Consider the following 26,396-nt stretch of genomic DNA (forward strand, 5'->3'; position numbering starts at 1 on the left):
ATTACATTTTGTTTTACTGCTACACCATTAACTGTACTCAAGCAGGCTTCCAATGACTGTTTCAGTGTATTTCTCAAACAGGTAATTTAGCACAACCAAATATGGGCCTGGATGTAGCCAGATATTTTAGCAGAAGTGCTGTATCTTGCTATTTAAAAAAAAATATATTTTTTTGCTTAAGAAGCCAGGTAATTAACAATGCATATACTGGGTACAAATATCTATTGATGCACTTAAGCAAGGAACTTTACTCATTCAATGTTTTCTTTTGGAACACTGGACATGCTTTATTTCAATTTTTTCACAATTTATTTAAACATCTCACATATACAAAATAGGTACAATTTTTTTGAGAAATGATGCTTTCTTTTTACCCATCGTAAGAGGATGAAAATGAGATTTAAAGCATGAGCACCTGAATTTGGAGGGAGAGGTTGAAGATGGGGCCGGGGGAGAGAAATGATCCACATGCTTAATCTGGGGGTAAGATGGGACATTCTGACTAAAGTTTTGAGACAGATTTCAAAGAAACAATACAACTTAATACAGAAAAGTGGTATTTCAAATGCTGCTAGCACCAACAAAGTTCAAGTATTGGAAAGATCCTCTATCATACTGAAATTAGCACCTTTGTATTACGAATGGAACTAAAAGCACCTCAGATCATTTGGAGAAGTACCTACTGTGGATGTGGATCACACTTGGCTTTAAGTGTATGAGGTAGTTTAAACCTTTGGAAGTTGTGGTTTTAAACTTCCTCTGTGGAAGATATTCAAAGGCCACAAGTGGTGCAAACTTTCATGATTTTTTATTTTGTTTTTTTTACAAAGGCTGACATTTCCCAAAACAAGGTGTTAAAATCTTGAAAGACTTCTGAGTCCTTTTGGGGCTGTATTAAATTGCATTGCACAACGCTTCAATCAATCCTTCTCCTTCTCTTTTGCCCAGAGTTTAAGCAAGTAGATGAACAGAAGAAATGGAAGGAGTCAGCTTTCAGTATAAAAAAAGAAATGGCAAAGAGAGATTTTTTTTTTTTTTGATTTTAAGTTAGTTTGAGTTCATTCATTTGAAACAGACTGGGCCAATGTCCAAACCGAATTCTTGGTCAGCGCCACCAATGTCCAAAAGTGCAATGTCAAGGACGGGCAAGCGAGATGGCTTATTCGTTCTGTATTCAATGATTGTTTTGCCCCATTCATTGGTCTTTCTCTGTAAGATAATAACAGTGATAGTTAGAAGAGTTATTGTGCTGTTTACGGTACCAACATTTCTTCCAGTGAATTTAATCTCTTCTGAAATCTGCTGCAACTAATTTTGCTAGCACAGGTCATCAGTTAGATGCCCACCTACAGATCTTTCATATAAAGAAACATATTTATTTTAATCTTTTAACTTAACATAGCAGCTGATCACTCAGAATAGCAGATTCTGTGTTCTGGCTTTAATATAGTAATATATGCACTAGGGATCAAATCCTCATAGGAAGGGGGAGGGATAGCTCAGTGGTTTGAGCATTGGCCTGCTAAACCCAGGGTTGTGAGTTCAATCCTTGAGGGGGCCATTTAGGGATCTGGGACAAAAATTGGGGATTGGCCCTGCTTTGAGCAGGGGGTTAGACTAGATATTCAATGATTCTATGACACTGCCATGGTTGTTGAGCTCCAAGAACTGAATGGAGGGCTGAATAACAGGATTCTCAGCTCCTGCCCGCAGCAGCTAGTATGGAGATGCTTTCCAGTGGCTATGGAGGAGTAGCAGGTGTAGGATTTTGGACTACTGGATATGCTGCATGTGTGGACTTTTGCCACTTCTCCAGTTTGCACATCATTCCCTCTGTTCTCTGGGTTAGACAGCTACATGCAGCTTTCTCTTTGGCATGTAGAGGGGTGAAATGCCTATAAGGTGCTCTCCACCTTTCGGCTCCCCTGTACAGTGCAAGTGTGATATTTCTGTGTTTTGGCCTGTGCACACTTATCGAGAGAGCTGTAGGATTCAACACTAGAGACTAACTATCTTTGACACAATATGAATTTTAATGACTAATGTCCTGCAGAGGAGATTGGTAATCTAGCTCTATATCCATATCCAACTCTACCACTAGAGTAAACAGGAAACCATGCATCCAGTAGTACTTACAGAGCAGCCATCCTCAAGAACACTGAAAGTGAACCTGCTGTTGCCTTCAGCTCGTAGTTCAACATCATTGGATCCCTGCAGTATAACAGCCTTCTTAAGGTTGCCAGTTTCCACATCCATGTATGCAATGCTGTTCTTACAGTGGTAGGTGATGTTCTGGGAGGCATGGTTGGCCAGCAGACGCATGAAGGCAAGTTGGGTGGCCATATCCTTGGAGGTCACGCCTTCCTCGTTGTATTCAAACTAAAAACAGGAAGGAAGAACTCTAAATCAAATATTCATTGAAATGTAATGGGATATAATATGCTCACAGGATGTGTGTGCGTGTGTCTGAAGTGAACAGGGATGCTAGGAATGTGAAAATCATGGAATTCAGGAGGTTGAGATCTTGAGCACTTTGAGATTTCACCACAAGACCAAAACTACTCAGTTAAAAAAATAACCGAATTAGAGCTATGTAACTGAACAAACGGAATTATTTACAGTTGGGAGTTGAGTGTCTGTTTTTTTCATTATATTACTGGAAATTATAAACGTAAACATCCATGGTGGGTATCTCTCTTCCTTTAATTATGGCAGTGTGAAGCGTTATGATGGCATAACTTTAGGAGGACTCCACTGACGTGTTTCTATTGTAAAGGTCTTCCCAAGCATGTCCAATATAAGTCAGAGCAACATGTTAAAGATAAATTGACTGCAAATTATAAACTTTGCAAAAATGTAAGAGAAGTCCTGCATGGATTTTTGATACATATTCCTATTCAGTGCCTGTATCCCCATACTGACTTGGAACATGCCAGATATACCAGTCCCAGACTTCCCTTGAGCTATGACTAGTAAACATGTTAAGTTTGTGATAAACTGTGTTGTGATTCTGTGATGTTCCCAAAGGGAAAGCAGGATGATTCCAACAAACCCATTTTGCAATTGTGACCAAAACCAGACTTTGAATTCTGCTCTCCAAAGATGAAAGGCTAGTCCATTGCCTCCTATCCCTCCACTAGGAGAGAGTTTTCACTAGTCTGTGCTTTTGAAAAGGGTTACTGTGCAGGCAACTCTTTAGACAGCACTGTAGGTAACAAATTCACTCAAGTTTGCACTGTTTGGCCACTCACCTGTGTACCACCATTGATAGTTTCGCCAAACCACACATGCTTCTTGTCCCTGGGGTTCTTGTTGACATACCAGTTCTTAGTGGGGATGTTTTCTGGATTAGCATTGATGCAAGTCTCACCAGTGGAGAAGTCACAGTACACTCTGATGGCATCCATGATGCACCCCTGGTTGGGATCAATCCAGTAGAAACCTGTCATTGAAAAAAAAACCCTGGTCACTAATTCAGCCTCATGCAGGCACTCAGCTACTATGGTAATGGGCATGGCATAAATACCCAAAGGGATAACATAGATACTATAGTTGTGTACATTATTACACTGGCGACCTGCAAACCACAAGAAATCTGTACTTGAATATTGCTAATGTGTGACATTGCATTACTTTCGAAAGCTGAGCATACATAATTATCATATTGATTTTGTGGTGAGGATTGCACCACAGTGAACAATGAAGGGAAACTCTTCAGGGTGAGCTTGTGTAATTGTGCTGTCAGTAGAGGTAGGGGTTATTGTTTCATTGGTGATTTATTAGGTTAATAATATCCACTGCCTGTCCAGAGTGTTAAGAGTGAAATTTACCCCCTGGCCAATGGCCAGCACAAGTACTATACACCACTTCAATACCACTAATTGGGCTTAAGAAGACTTAAAGTTTATATGCCTTGTGCTGGCTCTCAGCACAGGGGTAAATTTCACCCTTAAAAGAATAAAACTGCTGACACCAGGCCCTAGTCAATCAGGAAACCACATTGAAAGCAAGCTACTAAGCTGAATACAACCAGCGAGCCAGAAGAGGCATCCATCTAGCATTAACATACCACTGGTCCATTCTGGGTGGCTGAGTCTTAAGTCACGGCAGGTGCGGGCTGGGTTCTTCCTGGAGCCTTCTGGGGTCAGGAGGGTCTCAATTTGGTTGTTCAGTGATTTCAGAGTGGCATCAACTTCATAGTCCTTAGGTCTGAGAGATGGCTGATCAGCCCGGTAGTACTCAGCATCATAGCCAATTTCATATCCACCACCATTGGGACCAGGTGGGCCAGGGTGACCAGGTGGACCGGGTGGACCCTAAAGAGGTTCAATGTAAGAAGACAAAGAGCATCCCATTATATAAGTCTGGGCATTGCATTGATGTGCACACTACACCCAATTACTTGCATGAATAGCCCTACTCTAAGGCACAGGATCCTCAGCTCCAGTCTCGAATAGCTGGTAGGGAACTGCTTTGTGATGGGTATTTCAGAGTAAAAGGGTAACAGATGCAAGATTTAGGGCCATGGCATCTTCTTTGTGCATGTACTCACTGGCTACAAGCAGTAAGCACTCATCAGCTTGAATAAGGACTCTGCAATTAGGTCTAAGGTTGGTATTCTCGTATAAAGAGAGAGAACTTAAATGAACAGCTGGTTCAGTCTTCTCATCTTAGCCCCATATTTAATTTACATGACTATATTTTATTTAAATGTTTGAATGGCTCACCAAAAATGTGAGGGCCAGGATCAGTCATATAGTCAGACTATGGAATAGGAATAATAATCATCATCATGATATCACTTTTCATTTATACAGTGCTCAATAATCTGAGGGTTTCAAAGTGCTTTTCAAATTAGGACCAATATAATAATCCCTATTTTACAGCTGGGGAAACTGAGGCACAAAAAGATTAAGTGACTTGCCCAAAGTCACAAAACATGTCAATGGCAGAACCAAGACTAGAACTCAGCTCTCCAGAATCCTAGTTCTGTGCTTTCATCCGTAGGCCCCCATAAGCAGTTGTACTGTAGCTGTCTTTAATACTATCCTGTAACAAATCTTAATTTTGTAGGGAAACATGTTAGAATGTGAAATAAAAAGTTTTCCACTCTTTGAGGAAAAAGGTAACGTAGAAATCTCTTCCATTTCCTCTTCTTAACTCCCCACCACCAACCACTGGGGCTATTAAGTGATGATTTCAGCTTGTGCCCTTAATTTATCACAAAAAAAAAAAATCAAACTTACACTAGGACCTTGGCTACCCTGAGAACCACGCACACCAGCAGGTCCAATAGGACCAGGAAGTCCATTGCGACCATCTTTACCATGAGGACCAGAAGGACCAGCAGGACCCTACAACAGAACAACAACTTCTTAATGGAAGTAAACAATACAAGAGAAATAGGAATATAATTTTAAAAAGTCACAGGCATTGGAGAGGGTTACTTGCCCTTTCCTTATTCCAAATGAATAGAGAGTATTCACTTAAATTCCCATACCCTTGGACCAGCAGGGCCGGTGGAACCAGGAGCACCTTGATCTCCGTGGTGGCCCTATTGGAAAAAAAAAAATCACACCCAGATTAAAAACACTGATACACAGTTATATTAATATGATACTGGTCAGCCATGCCCCAAGGCTTGGAGTTCTGAGACTGGAAAGCTGGTGCCGACCCTGTTCCCTTAGTGAAGTACCGTCAGAGTTAAAGTAGCTGTTGTTGGGGGCATGGGGAGGAAAAGGCCCCATACAATCAACTGGAATCTAAGGAAGATGTTTTAAGACAATAACATTCCTCTATATAAATAAAAGAGGTTTTTATTTAAAGGTCAAAATCTTAAAAGGAATGTCACATTTTTAAAGAGAATGCAATCTATATGAGGATCTTCCATTTTTCCGTGCTAAAGTATTACAACATTGTAACAGAAATGGGTAAATATTGTATTATAATAAAATGAATATGCTTTTAAATATAATGTTGGCCACATTTCAAAACCAATCTCTAAAATTGTGTCTCTATGTTTCAAGTGTGCTGTATGACATTCATAGGAATAGTTTTAGAAGCCTTTTAAAAATTTGATATTTTATGTGGATGGCAACAAACATTAAACTATGTAGGCATATTTCACAGCCTTTGAAAGATTTGTGGGGCGGTGTCAGCCTACAGAGTTGCACATATGAATCTTTATACATTGTGGTAATTTTATTTATTTCTGTTGTGCTCCCCATTCTAAATTATTACAAATGTTTACTCACAGCAAGACCGGGCAGACCCTGCAATCCATTGTGTCCCTTAAAACCAGGCATGCCTCTAGGTCCTTTATCACCTGGCACACCTTTCTCACCACGTGGACCTTGTGGGCCCTGGAGAAGAAAAACACATCAAAAGAAAAAAAGAAACATAAAATGGAATGTTTTGAAATGTTTTCGAGACATAGTTAGCCAACGTGAAAATGAATCATGAGTAGTCTACGTATGTCATATTCTCGTCGTGAAACATGCATATAGATTCTGTTAACACATGTGGAATCTGCTCAAGGGAGTGTGGATTAGTCCCATGGGAGGGAGATACAGATCTAGATTTGAACAATTCTAGGTATATAATATTTTCAAACCCATAATACTCCTCTCTGGACTCTATTGCCCAAGATTGGGTCCTTAATGAGCAATGAAGTATACATTTTCATTTCTTACTTAAACTTTTTTGCTGAGAGATTAAAAAAATTACGTACAGCAAGACCTCTTGCACCAGCAGGACCAACAGAACCAGTAACACCAACGGGACCCTGAAACACGCACATAAAATACATGTAAGCTATAACATCATATTAATGGAAAAGCTCAGTGCCCTGTGTATACTTGTTGCCAGGACAAGTGAGCAGTAAGTGTTCCATGGTTAATAGCTGTGTTCTGGACTAGCAAGTGTTTTAAGTAATATGAGAAATGAAAGTCTGATCTTACAGGTTCACCACGATTTCCAGGCTTTCCAGAAGGACCAACTGCACCATGAGGACCAGGGGCACCAGCGGCACCAGCGAGACCATTGTTGCCAGGATAACCACGCTCACCCTAAAGACAAGGGAAGGTGAGAGGAAGCAGAGAGTGTATCAATACTGGCTTCTTATAAGGATCGACATATATCTGCCACAAGTATGAAACAAAGGAGAAAAGCTTACCTTGAAACCAGGAGCGCCATCACGGCCTGGAGGACCATCATTACCGGGATTGCCCTGTTAAAACAGCATAAGAAACCAGTCACCCAAATATCAACGGAGAACTGTGCATCCAGTTGCAGTTCCTTGTGAATATGAAACTTATCAGACATTTAAAAAAAAAGACAGCACAAATCTTGACAAACAAAAACAACCAACCAATCAACCAACCAAAGCCTACAAGGAAACTTCACATATTATATTTGCTACCTACTTTCTGGATGGATACTGACAAGTTGTACATTTGTACGTGCGGTATAAAGGCCATCCTCAGATATTTCAAATCTGTTTAAGTCGTATAAAAAAGATTGGATAGAATTCAAATATTTTAGAAGTCAGGGACCAGATTCTGTAGAAGAAGAAAATTGTTTTTCACCTCCATCCTCTAAAATGATCTTTACATCGATACAGCAGTAGCCGTCACTTAGGCACCCTAGCAAAGGGCACCCTGTGTACTTGAAAAAAGTGCCAGTGGTGGGCGCTGGCAAGGGGGTGGCGAAATCAACGTAATGCATTACACAGATTTCAGACAGTAGATTCAGGGCCCAATGACTCCATTTGTGGACTTCATTAATGCCAACTCATGTTAGCAAGCATCAATTTCTTCCTCTGTGACCTTTTGGTTGATTTCAGCTGCTTCCCCGATGTTATGGATGCTTAACTAGTGTTCTCTTGATATGAACATCACAGAGCATGGAAGTTATTTATGTTTAAAGAAATTCATGCAATGAAGTGAATGTTCTCAGATGCTCACTGGAACACAATGTGATCAAATAACCTGAGGCATCGCTTAAACTTATAAATTAAGTTTCACCAGTTTGTACCAATCGAGGGGCTTATTCTACAGTTATAGGGGGCAGAAATAATTTATTTATACTTTATTTTTACTCCCCAGACGATTAGATTATGCATGGTTGCTGTATGGCCGGGCATGGTTGGGCAAAGGGTTTCCTCTCTCAAGGATTTGATTCCCCCCAAGGGAAGGGAAAGAGGGCGGAGAGAAGGTGGAACAATAGCCCTCCCTTCCAGCTTGCAAAGCAAGGCCAGTACATCGGGGGAGCAGATGGCTCCCCTCGCACTCTCCCTAGTGCACAAGAAGCAGCTTCAGCACTGATTGTGCCTCTCTGGTGCTCCTCCTGGACAGATGGCTCCATGTTATCCACTGCATAGAAGTGTAGCTTAAAAGCCACAGTCTGCTCCTTAACGTTTTTAGACTGCATATGTCTTTTCAGATTTTGAAACGCTTACCTTTTATGGGCTCTTTTCCCATCAATTCAAGCACACAGGGAGATATTATGCAGTTAACTCCCACTGTTTCTCTGATAGGGCTTAGAACACGCTAGGTGTTGTGCGATCATTAACAGCTTACATTCTGAAAGCTTGAGGTATGTGCTTAATTTCTGTCCCTTAACATTGGCTTTGAATTCAGAGGTAAGACTGTTTTTAGGATTATGTGTATTGCATTCCCCATTCAGTGTTGTTTTTGCATTTCACTAACTCACTACAAGAGATACAAATGCAGCAGAGGTGAATTATGTCTAAATGATGTTTGGTTCTGAGTACTTTAAAAATTATGGGATAACCAGCCTTCCAGATAAATTCTTCCTTCTAGCCCAGTCCTCTACCCCCAGAATAGATTATCCTTCTCAGCTCCTCTAATGGACTCCTATCTTCCTCCCATTCCTGAGTCCTTGATTTGATTTATATTGCCATAGAACCCAGAAGCCCCAATCAGGTTTGAGGCCCTATTCTGACATGATCCCTGCCTGCAAGAGCTTGCAGCATAGGAGGTGGGGGAAGCTGGCTGCATTCCCATTATGATTTGGACTCACTGCTCCATCTAGGACCCCTCTGATGTGGAGCCTGGATTCCCAATGATCCTGCTTTAATCTTCCCCTAAAATTCTGTAGGATGTAATTTTGCTAGCAGAACTGTCTCCAGCAATGCCCTGTTTTTCCACATATGTTTCTCATTATTCTGAACTAAACCCCCTTCCCCAAAATGATATAAAATGTAGCTTACATCACGGCCAGCTTCACCAGGGGGACCGTTCAGACCAGAAGCACCCGAGGGGCCAGAGGGACCACGTGAACCGGAAGGACCGGAAATACCAGCAGGGCCTGGCTCACCCTAGCAAGGGAACAAGAGTAGGACACGGTATTGCAATTCACATACTGGCTTTATCGAGCAACACTTTTCTGAATATTTATTTCTGCCCATGAACTGCACACATAGAAGAAATATCTCTTTAAGGAGTTCCAGAAGTAAAGGAGAATTTGGACAAACTAACATATGTATCTGACTACAAAAAGCAATTTTCTTTACTTCATGCTTTGTGCCTTCTCCCTCCCCCAGCCAATGTGAGAAACAAAAGCTTAATAGTGAAAGATTAATATTACACATTCTGGAACAGGTTTTCAAAAGGGAAAGAGCCGAGGGTTAGGTATAAATGCATGCCAATGGGTGTCCTCATTTCCAGACACAAATAAGGTGGTTACAGTTGAAAATGGCTGTTGAAATGCCCAACAGGACATACACATTATCCGTGTGTGTGTGTGAGAGAGAGAGAGTGATTGTGGTAATTTGACATGTGAGTTAGACACAACGTTGCAACTGGATTTTTGCACGCGGTCCTAGACTGCTGCCATTTGGAAAATCTTGGCATATGCTTGAAAACCTGTCTCTCCCCCAAACAGAAGCTGGCCCAATAAAAGATATTACCTCACCCACCTTGTCTCTCTAAGATCTTGATGAAGGCAGATTTGTGACATGAGCATCTGTGTGTCATCTAAAGAACATTTTAATTCATAAGTGTATAACTGACTTGATTTAGCCCATGGGATACAAAGTAAAAGAGAACCTCATTAATTGACATTAATGACGGAGAGATCCATTACCAATTACTGTGCAGTGCAATTAGTGGGAAAGTAAACACACACAATTAAAAATAACAGGGGATGATACATAGCAAAATGTAAGAAGGGATTTTTTGGGGGGTGCAAATTAAGGGATGGGATGTACAGATTAGCATATTAGCCAGAATTAGTGAGGTTCTACTATACTCTAAATCCCAAATCCCAGAATCAGTCTTACTGTTTCTTTGAAGAAAGTATTAAATATAGTGAGCCACTCTTTGATCTCACACCAATTTTACATTGTTCTGACTCCACTGATCAGAATCTGGTTCTATATGTCCTAGATTAAATGTTAAAGAAAAAGTCAATTTTATCTCTGAAGTTTCTGATAAAAGGAATATAACTGATGTCATAGACTCACTGTTCCTCCAGAAATGCCAGGAAGACCACGTTCTCCCCGAGAGCCAGGGAGACCAAGGATACCAGGAGCACCAAGAATACCCTGAGGTCCTGAGGTACCAGGAGGACCCTGAGGAAGGAGGAAGAGAACAATCGAACGTTATGGTCCTTGTCTATAAAAATGGAGCTTTGCAGTGGCACTGCAAATCTGAATGGATTTTTTACCAAGACGAATTTTTTGCAATTTGATTAGATCCCATAATTGCACCAAGTTCTTTCAGAGGAATCTCACTACATAGTTCTCAGCAATAATTCCCATACAAGAGAAGTTAGACATTCTGTATTTTGCATTACATTTCAAAGTTAAAGTCTCTAATATATATAGCCGCTGAAAACTCTTCCAACAAAAATATTTTCCAATTGAAAGTTTTGTTGGTGAAAAATTTATTTTTCTCTGTGTTCTGCTGAGCCCTTGTAATATCCCATGCCTTTGGCATGCCATAGAGGGAGGGCTGTGCAGAAAGAATCTGGTATTTTTCAGTATAGTGATAGGATAAATCTATTTAATGAGATGCTGTAGTAAAAAAACTGATCCTCTAATCTTTGGAAGGATTTAAAGATACCAATGTGAACATACACTCTGCTGTTGAGAGTCCTTTGCTGTACTCTTCTATTTTGCTGAAATTGTGAAGGGGTGAGCTAGTTTGGTCCAAGAATAGCTAGCTAGGGCCCATATTCATTTATGCCTATGCAATGTGAGTGTAAAATGTTATTAGGTCAGGTGCAAATGAATATGCTAGGTGTAAAGTAGTGCGGAATCAGGCCTATTAGCTCCATTATCCAATATTTCTAATACAAAATTAGATTTTCTTGTTCAGAAATGTTCTACAAAGATTTACACTGGATATAAGGGGCACATTTTTAAGTGTGATGCATAAAGATTTAACTACACAGCTTTCATCAGCATTATTGTCAGTTGCATGCACAAATCATATGTGTGGCACTACAGAATTAACTGTTTGCTGTAAATAAAATAGATCATAGAAAGAATAACTGATAGAGAAGCAGAAAGCAATAAGCCAAGGTAGCCTATACTCTAGGCCCTCAAAATATCATTTTGGCCTTAGCACGGCTAGTAATTCTGAGAGTGCAAGTTGAAGAGCACTGATCAATTTTGTTGTACAATTTTAAACCTACAGTTTAGATCACTTAGACCTCATCCACTTATTAGGGATTCTGAGCTATAAGTGACCTGAAATTGTCTAAAACATACAATTACAAATTCCTTCCTTAGCATCATATTTGGTCTTTTATTGTGCAGGAAAGCAATATGCTTGCCCCACAGCTTAATAGCAGAAAGCCAAATTCTGCCACCCTTACTCAGACCGAATACTATGTTCCTCTGCAAATAGCCCCACTGGTCTCAGAAGGGTGTTCTCAGACTAATATGCTACTCAGCAGAAGTAAAGGCAGCAGAAGCTGACTCAGAGAGCTTATAACACACTTTGCCCTTCACAGCACTAATTCAACTAAGCACTTAAGCATGTACTTAAATCCCACTGAAGTCAATGAGACTTAAGGACATACTCAGAAGGAATCATGAGCTTACACGCTTTGCCAGATAGGGGCTAAAAGAGAAAACTGCTGAAGCACAAGACCTGTACTGGAATTTGTAATATTTACATTAAAAGCAACATTTAGGAATGTGAAGAGATGTTGTATGACTTACAGCACCACCAGGCTCTCCAGATGGACCTTTCTCACCAGTGAAACCAGGTGGGCCAACGATACCTTGTTCACCAGGACGACCAACTGGACCAGTATCACCACGTGGGCCTCTAGGACCATCTTTGCCAGACTGGCCAGGAGGACCAGGGGGACCAGTGATACCCTAGGATTAAATATAAGCATTAGTTCACTATCCTGCAGAGACAGATTATTCGTCATTTCTCAATGAAACAAAAAAGGCACGCAGCAATAGTTTATTAGGGATTTAGGCCCAGATCCTCAAAGGTATTTGGGGGGGGTCTAACTTTCATTAGAAAGTTAGAAGTTCCAGCGTCTCCTTCCCTTACTCACCATGTATGTCTGAAATCAATGGAACTACCCCAGGAGCAGTGTGAATAAGTGGTACGATTTGGCCCAGAATAAACTATAGTCTTGGTTCTGTGCCTACTGGTGGTGATTATTAACATTATTGTAATCAATTTTATAACAGGGTATTTTCTTCTTCCCATCTGGCTGGACCCTTTATAGCAGCTTTTAGCTCTGTCAGACATGCGGTGATATCCAACAGAATTAAATACAGGAATATCAGACAAGAAAAAAAAAAAAAGGTCTTTTTCAAATGAATGGAAGCACCTTCGTGATGAATGTGACAGCCTTTGCATGTGTCATTAGATTGCATACTGGATCTTAAAGAAAAGCTTTGGGTGGGAAAAAATTAAGGGTCCAAATTTTCAAAAGGAACTAGTGATTTTCGGTCCCTTCATTTTTGTGTGCTCAACTTAGGGCACTTTCAAGAAGGCAGATTTTCAGTTTTGAAAATGTGGGCAAAAAGTGACTTTCTGCCATGCTTTCCCAAGCTGAGGACTGCCTTTCCCTAGGAACACTCCCACTGAAGTTAGTGGAACTGCTCCCAGAGTAAGTTGATACTCAGTGTGAATAGAGGTGCCAGAAACTATTACAAAAGGCACAATTTACAAAGGTATTTAGGCACCTACACATGCAGACAGATGTCTAGTGGGATTTTCAAAAGTGCCTAGGCACCTAACTCCCAATGGGGGGAGGTTCTGAAATTCCCACTAGGCATCCATATAAACTCTATGAACCTAAGCACGTTTAAACACCTGGTGCTAAGTATTGAAGGGCCCGTCTCTGATCTCAGTTACACATGTGTAATTCAGGAGTAACTCCTCTCACGTCAATGATTTATATAGATGGAACGGAGATCAGGATTTGTCCATAATGTGGTTCAGCCTGTCTGTCATCTGATAAACTACTTTCACCAATTACTTACCGCAGGGCCGGGAGGACCAGTTCTGCCAGCAGCTCCAGGGAAACCAGTGGCGCCCTACAAATAAAAATCAAGGGGAAGGTGAGGGCTGAATATTGGAAGGTGAATCACTGAACGATGATTCAAAGTCAAGAGAAAATGGAGGTGTAAGAAGCTTGAAGACTTACAGAAGGACCAGCGTCACCGCGACCACCAGTGGGGCCTGCAGCACCAATGGGACCCTACATGCGAGGAGGAGAAAGGGAAAACAATGAACCAAACAAAAACCTCCAAAGTTCCAGATATAGAAAAACGTCCCAATCCTGCTCCGACTGAAGTTAATGGGAGTTTTGCCATCAACTTTAATGGAAGCAGGATTGCTCCACCTCCTCCAATATCAGAGTACATATTTGAATACTGGGGCCAAATTCTGAGTTCCTTTGCTTAGCTTTCACTCATACCTTATGCAGGTGAACTCATGGAAGTCACAGAGCTAGGACTTGGTACAAACTGAGTAAGGGCTTCAGGCTTTAAGGAAAAGGTTTTTCAATTTAAACTGGCTTCCAAATGTTACATGCACACCCACAAACTCAGAAACAAAACAAAATAGCAATGGCTTAGTTGGCAAAGGGCATGAAGAAACCACTTACATGTGTGTTGTATGGATATTAGAACAACTCTATATATAGATTGAGTAAGGCCAAGGCAGAATACTGCTCTAGCTGGAAGCATATGGAGAAGGGTAAAGCCCTAAACAATCCTGTAAAGAAATTTCCTCTTGTGAAGTTTCAAAAAGGGGAATAGTTAAATATCGAGGTCCTGACTTTCAGCATCTTTTCAACCTAGTCCCCATGTCTTATATTATGTCACTTGGATGTGAAGACAGTTCCATCAAAACCACAAGTGCAGGTGCACATGTACAAGAGGAGTATGGGTCTGAAAGTCCAGCCCCTAAAGAACATATTTTATCTTTGATAGGATGCCATTAGTGAGGGATCCTCAACTTTGGAATTTACCCACAAACATCTCTTTGCTTGGCCCAACACAGCCTCAATATATTGACCTTCATAGCATGTTGCAAAACTTATTTATTTTCCTAACCTCTATCTGAAGAAGTCAGTTGAGTGGACATGAACAAAGTGAGGGGGCTCTGGGGGATTTTTGGGGTATTTTTGGTTCTTGTTTTGGGAGGAATTTAATATTGATCCTGGCTGAACCTGAATTTGTTCTATGTACTTTTAAAAAATTAAATTGTGCACTTGAGCCTACAGTTTTGGCTAGGTGCATTTTTATAAATGGGAAATAAACAGATTGTGTAAATTATAACAGCTTTTGTTAAGAGAAATGAATAAAAACCTTTATCACAATTATTAAAATTTGTTATCTGAAGCCACAAGAAACTTGACTGCAGGTGTATTGATAATCTCAGGTCTTCTTAGTAACCTGGACACATTTATGGTTTTGCTTTTAACTCAAAGTTTGTGTTTTGAATCAAGTTCAGAGTGATTGGAGGCAAAGGAGTTCATCTGAGTTTCCCAAATAAACTGATGACAAAGTTCTCACAAACTCTTGCAAACCAAAATCACCACCTTTTTCACAGCTTAAAACTTTAGTTTTGAAACTATGAAACTCGGAGAGAAACAAACAAAAAACTGTTTAAAGTTCAAAGCCTACTTGCCAGCTGTACTGGTTGCATAGTTTAATCAAGGATCAGTATTTTAATAGTAAATTCAGTTTACTTACTGCTGGTCCACTACTGCCAGCTGGGCCAATAGCACCCAGTGGACCAACTTCACCCTTAGGTCCTTTCTGACCCCGCTCGCCTTTAGCACCAGTTTGGCCAGCGGCACCCTAAAAACAGAGAGGAATAAAATAATGTTTAAAAATATATTTTAAAGGAACACAACAACAGAATGTTGCAGCGTTTGACAGTGAATTATACACTTGGTACTTACAGGAGGTCCAGCAAATCCGTTAGGGCCAGCAGGACCACTCTCACCACGTTCACCCTAGAGTGAGATAAGAAACACTCAGGACTAAAGCTGTCAACACTCAAGAATAGTTGTTTTCTGAATGTAGCATTTTTGCATCTGGAAATGTTCTCTAAGTTGCTACTTACGGGAGCACCACGAGGACCAGCAGGGCCAGCAGAGCCAGCAGGACCAGCTTCACCCTAAAATATACCAAAGAACATTTTCACTATGATGTGCCATTGGCAGTCACACTGACTAATCAGAATGGGGATGTACTCTAGGTAATATGGCCTTCTCTTTGATTAATGGGGAAATTATGTACTCATCTCCCCTATGCCTGCAAGTGAGAAGAGATCACCACTACATATTACTCTTCATCAAAATACTCTAGTTTTCACCTATTTAATGCTACTGAGTTGCATTTTTTGCATGGTTTTTGGACATTTCCTGAAATTGTCACCAAGGATCAAATATCAGGGTATTTCAAAACAATGAGGAGTTGATATGTGTTCCTCCATCACCTCTGCCTGCTCCCCTGCCCACCAGAATGCTAAGTTTGCAATCAGAACTAGGCTCTATGTGAAGTCAGAAAGGCAGGGCCCAATCCAGAACCTTCTCTAAGTATGGTCCCACTACACTCTTACAACTCTTCCCACCCTGACCTGTTTGCGCAGACAGAGCAGTGCTGTGGTAATCCTTCACTTGCCAGTGAGGCTTTATAGCCTCTGATAGTCCTCCCAATATGGGCAATATATGGAAGATGTAGAAAGTCTATTTACAACGCTAGCTAGAATGGAATTTCTTTTTATTCTAAATAGAGACTGGTTACATTTTCCCCTGCAGCCTTCAAATGTTCATACAAAAGTTACACTGGCAACAAAAAAGCAAAGGAAGACATACCCGATCACCAGGACCACCAGCAGGGCCAGGGGATCCAACAGCACCAGGAATACCCTAAAGAACAAGACAGAAACATGGCATGATTTCTCGTTACATATATTCATGCAAGGAGGAGTGGCCATTCTCTCTGCTCCACTGCCTTTCGTTTCTTTTCTTCCCTCTGGAGACAGCAGTGTGACAATGTTGTTTTATTAGCTATGAACTTATATGATGCAAAATTTGTGAGGAAAAAATCACAGAATATCAGGGTTGGAAGGGACCTCAGGAGGTCATCTAGTCCAACCCCCTGCTCAAAGCAGGACCAATCCCCAACTTTTGCCCCATATCCCTAAATGGCCCCCTCAGGGATTGAACTCACAACCCTGGGTTTAGCAGGCCAAAGCTCAAACCACTGAGCTATCTCTCCCCCTCCCTTCATTACACTCTTCTTCTCAAAGTACAAGTTTCCAGGTGGACTGTGAGTATCCCAAAGCCTCTTTGAGCATTCGCATTAAAATGAGTGCCTTCTTTAAAAAACTAATGTGCCTTTGGGGTACAAGAGATCTTCAATTAGAACAAATGAAAAAAGGGCTCATTGTTACCTCACTGTTTCTGCCATTGATCTACACTCATAACTCTCATTGACTTTCGTTGGTGTTCACACACTGAACAATTGCAGGGCTGGGCCCTTAATTTGTATATGTCTATTGTTTAACCCTTTTCCACTTCACCTACTGTATAAAGGATATATAGCATCTGATCATGGAACTTTACTTGAGCAGACCCATTGATTTCAATGAACGACTTACTTGGCTCACATGGGTTTTACTCCTGTGATTCATGGGTTTGCAGTTTCGGGTCCATATAGTATGAATATTTGTAACTAAAGGGTAATATCTCATTGCATAACTGTCTGCGTGAAGCAAGGCCCTATACTCAGATCAATGGCATTTGTTTGTATGCAACCAGATAAGTCAAAAACACAGCATCCAATCAATTTTGAAATTTTAGGGAGTGTTCTAGACATCAGTGGGCAGAACGCTATTGATTTTGGTGAAAATCAGAAAAGTGGAAGGGAGATATGGGGGGCACACAAAGCCCCTGGTATCTGGTTAACAGAACCATCCACTTCAGCCAGATCTGTAATTGTCTATAGATAAAAACAACAAAAAAAAAAAACAGTTGACGGCAGCCATCAACACCTTCCAACACCATCTCAGCCCTGTCCATCTTCCCAATACAGTTAAAACACCCTGAATGACTTTTCACCAGGCAGAAAGAAAAGAAATAATAATGGTTGGGGAAGGGAGGAATGGAGGGCACATAGAGCCCCTGGCATGGGGGGAGAATGGGGAACCCTGGTATGGGCGGGGGAAGGGAAGAACAGGAGGGTACACAGAGCCCCAGCACAGGGGAAAGGAGTGGCAGAGTTGCAGGGAGTCTTAAAATAGAGGGGGATGGGAGGGTGGCACACAAGTTGCTTGTGGGAGGTTGGAATGGAGGGATACAAGGAGTCCCTGGGGTGTGCAATGAGCTCAGCCTATGGAAGCAATGAAGTGTGAGATCCTTGAGTTCATTAATGCAAAACATTTAGTGTCCTGAGACATCTCTGGTTCCCTTCCACTACAGAAAGCTGGGACTCCAGATTAATCCTTCTCAGTACTACTCAATCAAGTTATTATTTTACTTTGCTGGTGTATTTTAAAGCTTTTCTTTAAAATATGGAGAGCTGAAGTCTAAACACCATTTTGTTGTTGACTGTGCAAAGGACCTGAACAGATCTTAGACTTCAGGAAAGGCTTGAAATATGCTCCTGTAAATCTTGTTCATTGTCCTTCAACAGAAACACTTCTGAACTGTCCGGAGCTAAATTTAGTGATAATAGAATGACTTGATATACTCACCCGAGAGCCATCTCTTCCTGTTGCCCCAACTTCGCCTCTGAGGCCTGGTAAACCCTGGAAACAGTAAAAAAAATAAAATAAAACTCCACCACCACGTTATATTGTTAATGAAGGCCAGAGACAAAAAGAGATCTAAACTGTCTATTTTAACTGCATCATCATTTAACTCTTATTCCTACATACAGACATAATTCCTTCCTTCTTTATGTGCAGTTATTGTATGTGTATCTTGAGTGCAGAAGGAAATCTTCATTTTGGGGTACATTCTCTTTTTAACATGCAGACTAAAATCTGACACTCCTGAATGAGAGTTTAATAGCAAATGCATTGCTCAGCGTGCCATTGCTTGTGCTAAGCAGTGAGTTGTGGAGTGAAGTTGCCGAGGAAGAGGAATGACATAGGGTCACCCCAAAAAAAAAACACAAAAGAAAGGTTAAAAGAGTTGCAAACTCAGTTCCTCTTCTCCTGATGTGGAAATCCTGCTCCACACCCATAGACCTTCCTACCAGGTCACAGTGTGTTTGAATGGAATTAAAGATTCAATTACAAATTACAATCTGTGAAAATGATGAGGGGCTTGCTACTGACCTCAATCTGGTTTGCAACAATGTGAGACATGAATCAGACCACTGATATAATCTATCTATAGTATAAATCTATCCCTCCCCTTTTTCCTTTGGCCCATAAAAGCAATATGTACAAATTCTCCTGGGAATCTGCATTATACTTTATGTTTGGAGCAGGAAAAATAATTGTTGAACACAATGGGAGCATATAAATGGTTACACAGTGAACAAGGGTCACAAGAAGGATAGTCACTGGCCATCACTGTAGCCTCAAGGAATCAGAATATGATTCAGCCCTAATTGTTCTTCTCAAATATGTACTCTTGCTTTGCGTTGATTCACATGGCAGCTACCTGGATATTGTATCTTATAAAGAGTGTCAGGCAATTCCAGGCCTCATCCCTTTTTGACTGCATCTTTAGCTGAATGCCTTTTGATTCCTTTAGTCAAAACAAATGAAGCAATATTGCCAACCTCAGGCTTAGAGGTCATTCACTAGATTTCATACTCTCACATCCTGAGAAAGGCTTTGGTTGCTGAGATATTTCTCTGATTCCCCTTGGATACCTAGATTACTCAAATACTTAGGCACTTCACATTTGGAGTATCTGACAGAATGATACTGGATTTTGCAATTCATCGTTGAGTTTTATACACAGTAGTAATATGAACGGGGGTGAGTTGCTCAGGCAAACTGAAGGGCATTCCTAATTCCAAAATTAAAAACAGAGTTTAATCCATTTTCCAAGAATAAAATTGTGAATGGATCAGCCAGATGAAGGAAAATACCGTGACTTAAGTATGACACTGCCAACGGTATTCATTCTACATTTGCTAACTACATGTCACAAATATTACAGGTCCTGTAACTAGTGCTCAGTGCTCAACAAGTTGTAGCAAAGGAGGTGGAGCCCTTTTTACATATCTCCATTCTTACTGTAAGTAGGACTCACTGAAGACAAGTTTAATAGATCTCTCAATACACTCATGGGGCCCAGTCCTGAAAAGTGATGAGTGACCACTACTCCTACTGATTCCCAGGGGTATTCAAGGGTGCTGGCATCAGAGAGGAGGCTTTCAGCACCTCACAGGATCATGACTTTGTTGAGGAAAATAGCTCATTTACTCATGTGCTAGTGGTGGGTGTCTATGAAATATAGTTTTACGTAACTTTTCAGCTTTGGTGAAAGTTATATTCAGGTGACCTTTCCGTTCAATTGTTTAAAAACACAAAGAGTCCCCCCTCGCCTGTCCCCCACAACCTGTGCACATGTGTTTCAGTTGCAATTAAACTGGTTGAAACTGGTGATTTACCTTTTCACCTTTGCCTCCTGGGACACCAGCAATACCTCTCTCGCCTGGGATTCCACCAGGGCCGGCTGGGCCTGGACCACCAGGGGCACCAACATTGCCAGGTTCACCCTAGCAGTAACAAGGGAACATGTAAGAAAGGAATGATTTGTTCTGTAAGGGTCTCAGCAAAATTATCTTAAGATTAAATTCCCCATCTTTCTTCTAATTTTTGACAGGACTGACTCAATAAATCATTCTTATCTTCAAATAGTCTGTCTCGAATTTTAGAAGATTTTTTAAAATTTATCCCTGTGGTAAATGGGTGCAACTTCATTGCTTTCAGCAATGTTCCCTGAAGGCAGCGGAGTAGTGCTTCTTCACTCCACGGCTGAATTTCGCTTCAGGGGAACAGCCTGATCTTCCAAAAAAAACACTAATCTTCCACTTTGCCCAGGAACCCGCCCCCTCCTCCCATGTCACCCCAATTTTCTACTAGAGAAAAGGCCCAAATCAGAACCATTTCCCTGACTCTTTAGAATCTGGAGGTCTTGACAGAATGGAGCCTGGATTCCAAGCTCAACTTTACTGATGAGATTTTGCAAAGATAAGACAATGCCTGGATTTCCTTGTTTCTCTGTGACTTTAGCGGTGATCCTCAGACACTAAATGATGCTCTTGCTTTCAGTTTTTGCAACTTGATCTGTGGGTCAAAACCAGGCTTTTGTTCTTGTGGGGGCAGTTTTGTGTCAGCTTGTCATTGGGCTCCCACGTTTGCAGATATCAGTAATTAAGATATAGAAATGTAGGTGCTAATGTTTACAATGATGAAAGTTTGGAACAAAGAGTCAGGCACAGTATAAATCCAGTTCAAAAGAGGTGAATGGAACACTGAGCTAACAGAAATTGTATCAGTGATTCCTAGCTGGAATCTTACTCCTGTCCTCTGTAAAGGGAAAATTTTCAGTGCATAACAAACTAGTACATACTAGGCCTCAATGGAGCTTTGCCATTTGACGCCACCTGAGGATCTGGCCCACTGTCTCAGGGATATATGTAGGTAATTGTCATCAGCATCAAGTGGAGTTATGCACTCGGTTGTCAAGGTTTCAGTGGTCATAGCAGTAGCAGTTTGCAAAGGCTTACCTTGTTACCATCAGGGCCTGGTGGGCCAGTTGGACCACGGCTTCCCATGGAACCTACAGGACCAACAGCTCCACTTTCACCTGGAGCGCCACGTTCACCCTGAAAGAGACAGGTTGGTTTGAATTGTCCTTGATAAACCAGAGCCATTAAAGGGCTGGTTGATTGCACCAAACTCTTTATTTGAGGTGAGTTGTGCAAACTAAAAAAAATACATTGGCATTCACATTGTGTAAAATATATTCCAAGTACACTTTCAAAAGGGGCCGGTTTTCCAAGACCTTGCACCTTGTGCAGTCACTGATACCTATGCAAACTGGCTACAAACAAATCAGAATGGCAGTTTTACACCCACTTTGTACAGGTATAAATGACTTCACTAGGCAGTAGAGAATCTGGTCCATAGTTTTTGGCACATACCTACCAATATAAAATCCCAAAAACTTTTAATCGAGAGAGATTGCCAGTTAAAATACAAATATTTTTTAAGCACAAAATTCTGCCTCTGGACAGGGTGCACGCAACTTCTCTTAACAAGATCCATAAGCACAATTGTGAACTGATGCCCCACAGGCCCATTTGAAGGCAGGATTAGTATTTAATGGGGGTCCACCCATATGGAGCAGCTCGCAGGATTAGGGCCATTGCAATTATCAAGCAAGCATCTTTATTGTCTGTTTTAATTCAGTAATGCTCATTATCACCCCTAAGAACATTAAGTGTTTATATATACAATTTTTAAAAGGAAAAAAGGCATCTCCCAGCTTCTAAGTGTTTTGAAGCCAACCGGATAGTTTTCTGATAAGCAGTTTAGGGACAACATAAATAAAATGTAAATTATTTCTCACAATCAGAGCTTTTCCAGCATGGCAGGAGAGCAATACTGCCATGAACTCTTTGCTCTTTGTTTCTGCTAGTAGCCATATGGTCAAATTTTGAAAAGCAACTAGTTAAACAGGTGTTTTAAAGAACCAATGTCCAAAACCAAAGCAGCCTTCTATGCCCACCACAGCAGAAGTATAGTGTTTTGCCTACTTCTGAGCACGAGCAGGGGGATTCTGCATCACTTTGTGCAATGCAGAGAAGCCTTTGCAGCATTTCTTTACACTATCATGCTAGGGTTGGAGGTAAGGTAGGTTTGGAAGTGACTAGGTGTGTTGGGGTCATGGCCAGTAGTTTAGTGCACAGTGTACCTGATCCATAGCACAAAGAAATCTATTGTTTTCACTGTGCTTTGGACCAGGCCATCTATGCATATGCAGAGGTCAGACATGACATAGGAGGGAGCAGCAGGCCATCCCCATTATTTTCCCACTACATGGGAAGGTTTAGCAGGCCCTGACACATGCACTGGGGCTGAGAATTCTCATTCCTCCTGAGTTTATCAAGTCTTATTAGAAATGTACATAAATAAAGAAAACTTTATCAAGACAGAGTTTGAAAATGTACCATGAAGAGTAACTTACTCTTGAGCCAGCAGGACCGGGGAGACCAAATTCACCTGGAATACCCTAGACAAAAGAAAAACATGGGTTAAGCTGATTTCTAAAGCAGGTTTGTCATGATTGTTGTAGTCTTACATTTGTTTTTTTAAATACTAGTTAGAAATACTTTTCAGTGCAATAACATATGACAAGTATGGCACATCACAACCTGGCCTTTGGTGCACAAAGGTGGGTGATGATGAAAGGGCGCAGAGACCCTTTCCTCCCCAAACATGCAGCCAGACAGTATCCTATGGCACTGGCAGGCCTAGCTTTCAAACTTTGCAGACTCTGGAGGCCTGCTTCACCACTGAGTTACCCCAATTTTATTCAGCAGATTTCAGTGGAATTACACTGACATAAAACTAGAATAATTCCGGAAGAATAGCAGACATTGAAGTTTTGGAATGGAAATTTTCTGTCAAATAATTTCCATTTATTGTCAGTCTACTTTTAAAGATATTCAACCTGGAATACAGAGTGTAAGTCAGATCAGTCTTGAAAAGTCATATCACGGTTTGGCTTTGTCCATACTAGAACTTTGAAATAAGAAATACTCCTCAATTGCTAAGTGAACGTCTTGATTTGTTGCTGCCTTTAATAATGAATTAGATAGAAATTTTGCATACAATATGGAACACTTTGCATTTTGGGAAATGGAGGATCTAAATTAGACTTAGTTTTTCTTCACCTTATGTATGAGTTTAATCACAGCACTCAGGTGACTCAGCTGTCACTACTTGCAAACTACTGCTTGTGTTACTCACTCTGTCGCCTGGTTTACCAGCTTCACCAGCAGGGCCTGAGGGGCCTGGGAGACCCTAAATGAAAAGAAATAAGTGTATGAATAAAGTCATTACCTGAAGTACTGAATGCATTTCAGATTGTTACTGAAGAGCCTACACAGCTTACAGCAAAGCAGCAGTAAGAGGCTAAGTTTATAACATGAAAGAACAAGGGACATGTTTTGCTTTCAGGGCCTGACTTAAAGCCCACTGAAAGACTCCAGATGATTTCAATGGGCTTTTGATCAGGTCCTAAGTTATGAGAACAATTGTGTAGTCCCACTGCATGGGAGTAAGAAAGAACATCTGGGCCCAACTATTTTTGACATTTATTCATAAATTGAGTGCTTTGATACAGTTACACTGAAGAAGTCTAAATATTTGAGATTTCAGCTGGCTACATAGAGAGCTACTAAGAAAGTTCTGAATGGGCTAAGGTGGGCTTACAAAGAATGGGAGAGTTAAATATTAACTATAGTGTTTGCTACTATGAATAATAAAATATATGGGATAATATTTGGCAAGTGAATATTTACTTACTTGGAAGCCAGGGGGGCCAGCTGGACCTTGTTCACCTTTTGCACCAGGATTGCCCTAGAAGGAATTAAAAAGAAAAATACTTAACTAGGACCTGGAAATACAAGAGAAGGCTTTTAATATTGGAAGTCCTGTAGTTTAACATTAAATCAAGAAAGTTCTGCAACTAGGTTTATGATGTAGAAGCTGTTACTTACAGCAACGCCCAGGGGACCTTGAACACCATTGTTGCCATCAGGACCAGGAGCACCCTAAATACAGTATTAGAGAAACATCTGATGACTCATTTATAAATCCAAGCTTTCCTGTCTTTCTGAATTACACACTCATTCTGAAAGTATAGGGCCACAACAGCTTATTTTGTACCTGCAACTGGTCTAGTTAATAAGAGTCTTTATCCTGCTCAGATTTCTATCCATTAATAGCTGCATTACTGTTTAATAGCTGCATTGTAAGAAGACAGCAGAAATGCTCACAATTGTATTGTGGGATGGCTTTGGTTCTAGAACCAACTTGAAATCATGGGGTCAAATTCATCCCTGGTGAAACTTCCTTCAGTGAAGTTATATGAATAAATTTGATCCATCAGCCATAGAAAAAGAAAAAAGAGTTCTTGATGGCAGGATGTGGATGAAAAGCAATCCTTTCCACTGGAGATTTAGTAAATCTCATAAATAATATGAAGAAAACAGGATTTGAGGGATAAATTGGAAATGAATAAACTTTCCTTTTCAAAATCGATTTACAGGGGAAGGGGTCTGATGTATGGGGTGAACCAAGCAGAGTAATTCACATTTAACATTAGTCCAATGTGTACTGGTAGAAGGTTAGACACATGTTTACAGAGTGTTCACATACCCGTGAGCCAGCAACACCAACATTGCCTTTGTCACCAGGTTTGCCAGGTTCACCCTACAGTTAATGGGGGGGAGGGGGGAAGGGAGGGGAAGAGAGGAGAAACACAAACAAATTAAACAAGTCATCATTCTGGAAACAGTTAAAGTGCCAATCAAAGATTGTTATTTTCCATGCCATAAGATCTATTATAATATTCCTTTATCCCTATATTTTCAAACATTTTCACTGGATAGTTGAAGAGGTAGGAAAAACCATCTATACAATAGAAATAATTACCTTGTCCTTTTTTTCAAATCCCCATTCATCTATACTGGCAGGTCTCAGTTCTGCTCTCTGAGATGCTGTGCATGGTGGCTTTCACTAGGCAACACCATAAATCCAGGGGGTTGAATGTAAAAAATTACCTATCACACCTATGGGATTGATCCAAAACTCACTAAAGTCAGTGGGAGTATTTCTACTGGCTTCAATGGGCTTTAGATCAGACCATATATATTCAGGCATATTCAGAAAGCTTTTGAAGGGCCAGACGCTGCAGTTCCTCTACAGTTAATCTGCATACAGGGGATCAATGTTTGTAGAACAATTAAATATAGAGAGCAGCACTAAAATGAACATATACTGTAAAATGCACTTAATCTGATAACAGCCTTAAACATTTTCTGCTGGTTTGTTGAAAAAATATTGTTTCTATTTCGGGTTACTGCACAAATTACTAGAGAGACAAAAACGTCCTGATAGCATTAAGTATACTATACTCAATAAATAACAATGCAAATGGCATGCAAGCAGATTCAAGTGCTTAACTGTAATTATTATGAAGATAACTCTCTACCAAGAAATAGGCTTACAGTGATATAAAGCTCTGCTCTATTGTACTTACATTGGGACCTTTTGGTCCAGGGAATCCAATGTTGCCAGGCTCGCCTCTTGCACCAGCTGGACCAGCTGGGCCAACTCTACCATCAGCGCCAGGGAAACCCTAGAAAAATCAATCATACTTTTGAATGCCTGTTTTTTAATCACTAGCCCATGGTTCAGTTTCTTTCTGTGATGTAAAGAAAAGAGTTACCTGTATGGGGAAGCAGCAAACATCTAATGCATATGGTTTACTTTTAAAAAGTGGAGAGCATATCTGAATATACAGTCACTCTTAGTACATGTTTTCTCCTTTCTGTGACAATGGTAATCGTACTTTTATTGTTACTTCATTTTTTGGGATTATGGGCCTGATCCAAAGCCCATGGAAAGTCTCCCATTGACCTCCATGGATTTTGGATCAGTCCCTTGAGCAATAAAATACATAACTGTAAAGGATACTTTGAAATAGATCTCACTGACTTTAAACATAGTTGTGCTAAAGCTCAGCAATGTGATTTCAGCTTCCTAAATATAGCTATTAATGGTGTTTTAATATATATTTGGAAAATATAGTGAAAAGAAAAGAATACTTACAACGGGGCCTTCCTTGCCAGCAGGGCCTGGGTTACCAGGTTGACCAGGAAGACCCTAAAACAG

General features: G+C 40.7%; 1 protein-coding gene across 1 annotated transcript in view; it reads right to left on the minus strand.

The window, feature by feature from the left end:
• Positions 1 to 325: 325 nt before the first annotated feature.
• COL1A2 (collagen type I alpha 2 chain) overlaps positions 326 to 26,396 on the minus strand; it is a 127,049-nt gene continuing 100,978 nt past the window's right edge. Inside the window, exons 22-50 of the mRNA XM_077808748.1 lie at positions 26,334 to 26,387; positions 25,762 to 25,860; positions 24,879 to 24,932; positions 24,218 to 24,271; positions 24,024 to 24,077; positions 23,466 to 23,519; positions 22,681 to 22,725; positions 21,218 to 21,316; positions 20,096 to 20,203; positions 18,216 to 18,269; positions 16,333 to 16,386; positions 15,579 to 15,632; positions 15,415 to 15,468; positions 15,203 to 15,310; positions 13,648 to 13,701; positions 13,484 to 13,537; positions 12,194 to 12,355; positions 10,487 to 10,594; positions 9,233 to 9,340; positions 7,175 to 7,228; positions 6,960 to 7,067; positions 6,731 to 6,784; positions 6,255 to 6,362; positions 5,501 to 5,554; positions 5,247 to 5,354; positions 4,070 to 4,316; positions 3,252 to 3,442; positions 2,137 to 2,379; positions 326 to 1,209 (exon numbers count right to left, since the gene is read on the minus strand). Of these exons, the coding sequence (XP_077664874.1) occupies positions 1,063 to 1,209; positions 2,137 to 2,379; positions 3,252 to 3,442; positions 4,070 to 4,316; positions 5,247 to 5,354; positions 5,501 to 5,554; positions 6,255 to 6,362; positions 6,731 to 6,784; positions 6,960 to 7,067; positions 7,175 to 7,228; positions 9,233 to 9,340; positions 10,487 to 10,594; positions 12,194 to 12,355; positions 13,484 to 13,537; positions 13,648 to 13,701; positions 15,203 to 15,310; positions 15,415 to 15,468; positions 15,579 to 15,632; positions 16,333 to 16,386; positions 18,216 to 18,269; positions 20,096 to 20,203; positions 21,218 to 21,316; positions 22,681 to 22,725; positions 23,466 to 23,519; positions 24,024 to 24,077; positions 24,218 to 24,271; positions 24,879 to 24,932; positions 25,762 to 25,860; positions 26,334 to 26,387 (2,745 nt within the window). The 3' untranslated portion in view covers positions 326 to 1,062. The remainder of the gene's footprint in view (positions 1,210 to 2,136; positions 2,380 to 3,251; positions 3,443 to 4,069; positions 4,317 to 5,246; positions 5,355 to 5,500; positions 5,555 to 6,254; positions 6,363 to 6,730; positions 6,785 to 6,959; positions 7,068 to 7,174; positions 7,229 to 9,232; positions 9,341 to 10,486; positions 10,595 to 12,193; positions 12,356 to 13,483; positions 13,538 to 13,647; positions 13,702 to 15,202; positions 15,311 to 15,414; positions 15,469 to 15,578; positions 15,633 to 16,332; positions 16,387 to 18,215; positions 18,270 to 20,095; positions 20,204 to 21,217; positions 21,317 to 22,680; positions 22,726 to 23,465; positions 23,520 to 24,023; positions 24,078 to 24,217; positions 24,272 to 24,878; positions 24,933 to 25,761; positions 25,861 to 26,333; positions 26,388 to 26,396) is intronic.

The sequence above is a fragment of the Eretmochelys imbricata genome, chromosome 2, assembly GCF_965152235.1.
Source record: "Eretmochelys imbricata isolate rEreImb1 chromosome 2, rEreImb1.hap1, whole genome shotgun sequence".
NCBI classification, from domain to species: Eukaryota; Metazoa; Chordata; order Testudines; family Cheloniidae; genus Eretmochelys; species Eretmochelys imbricata.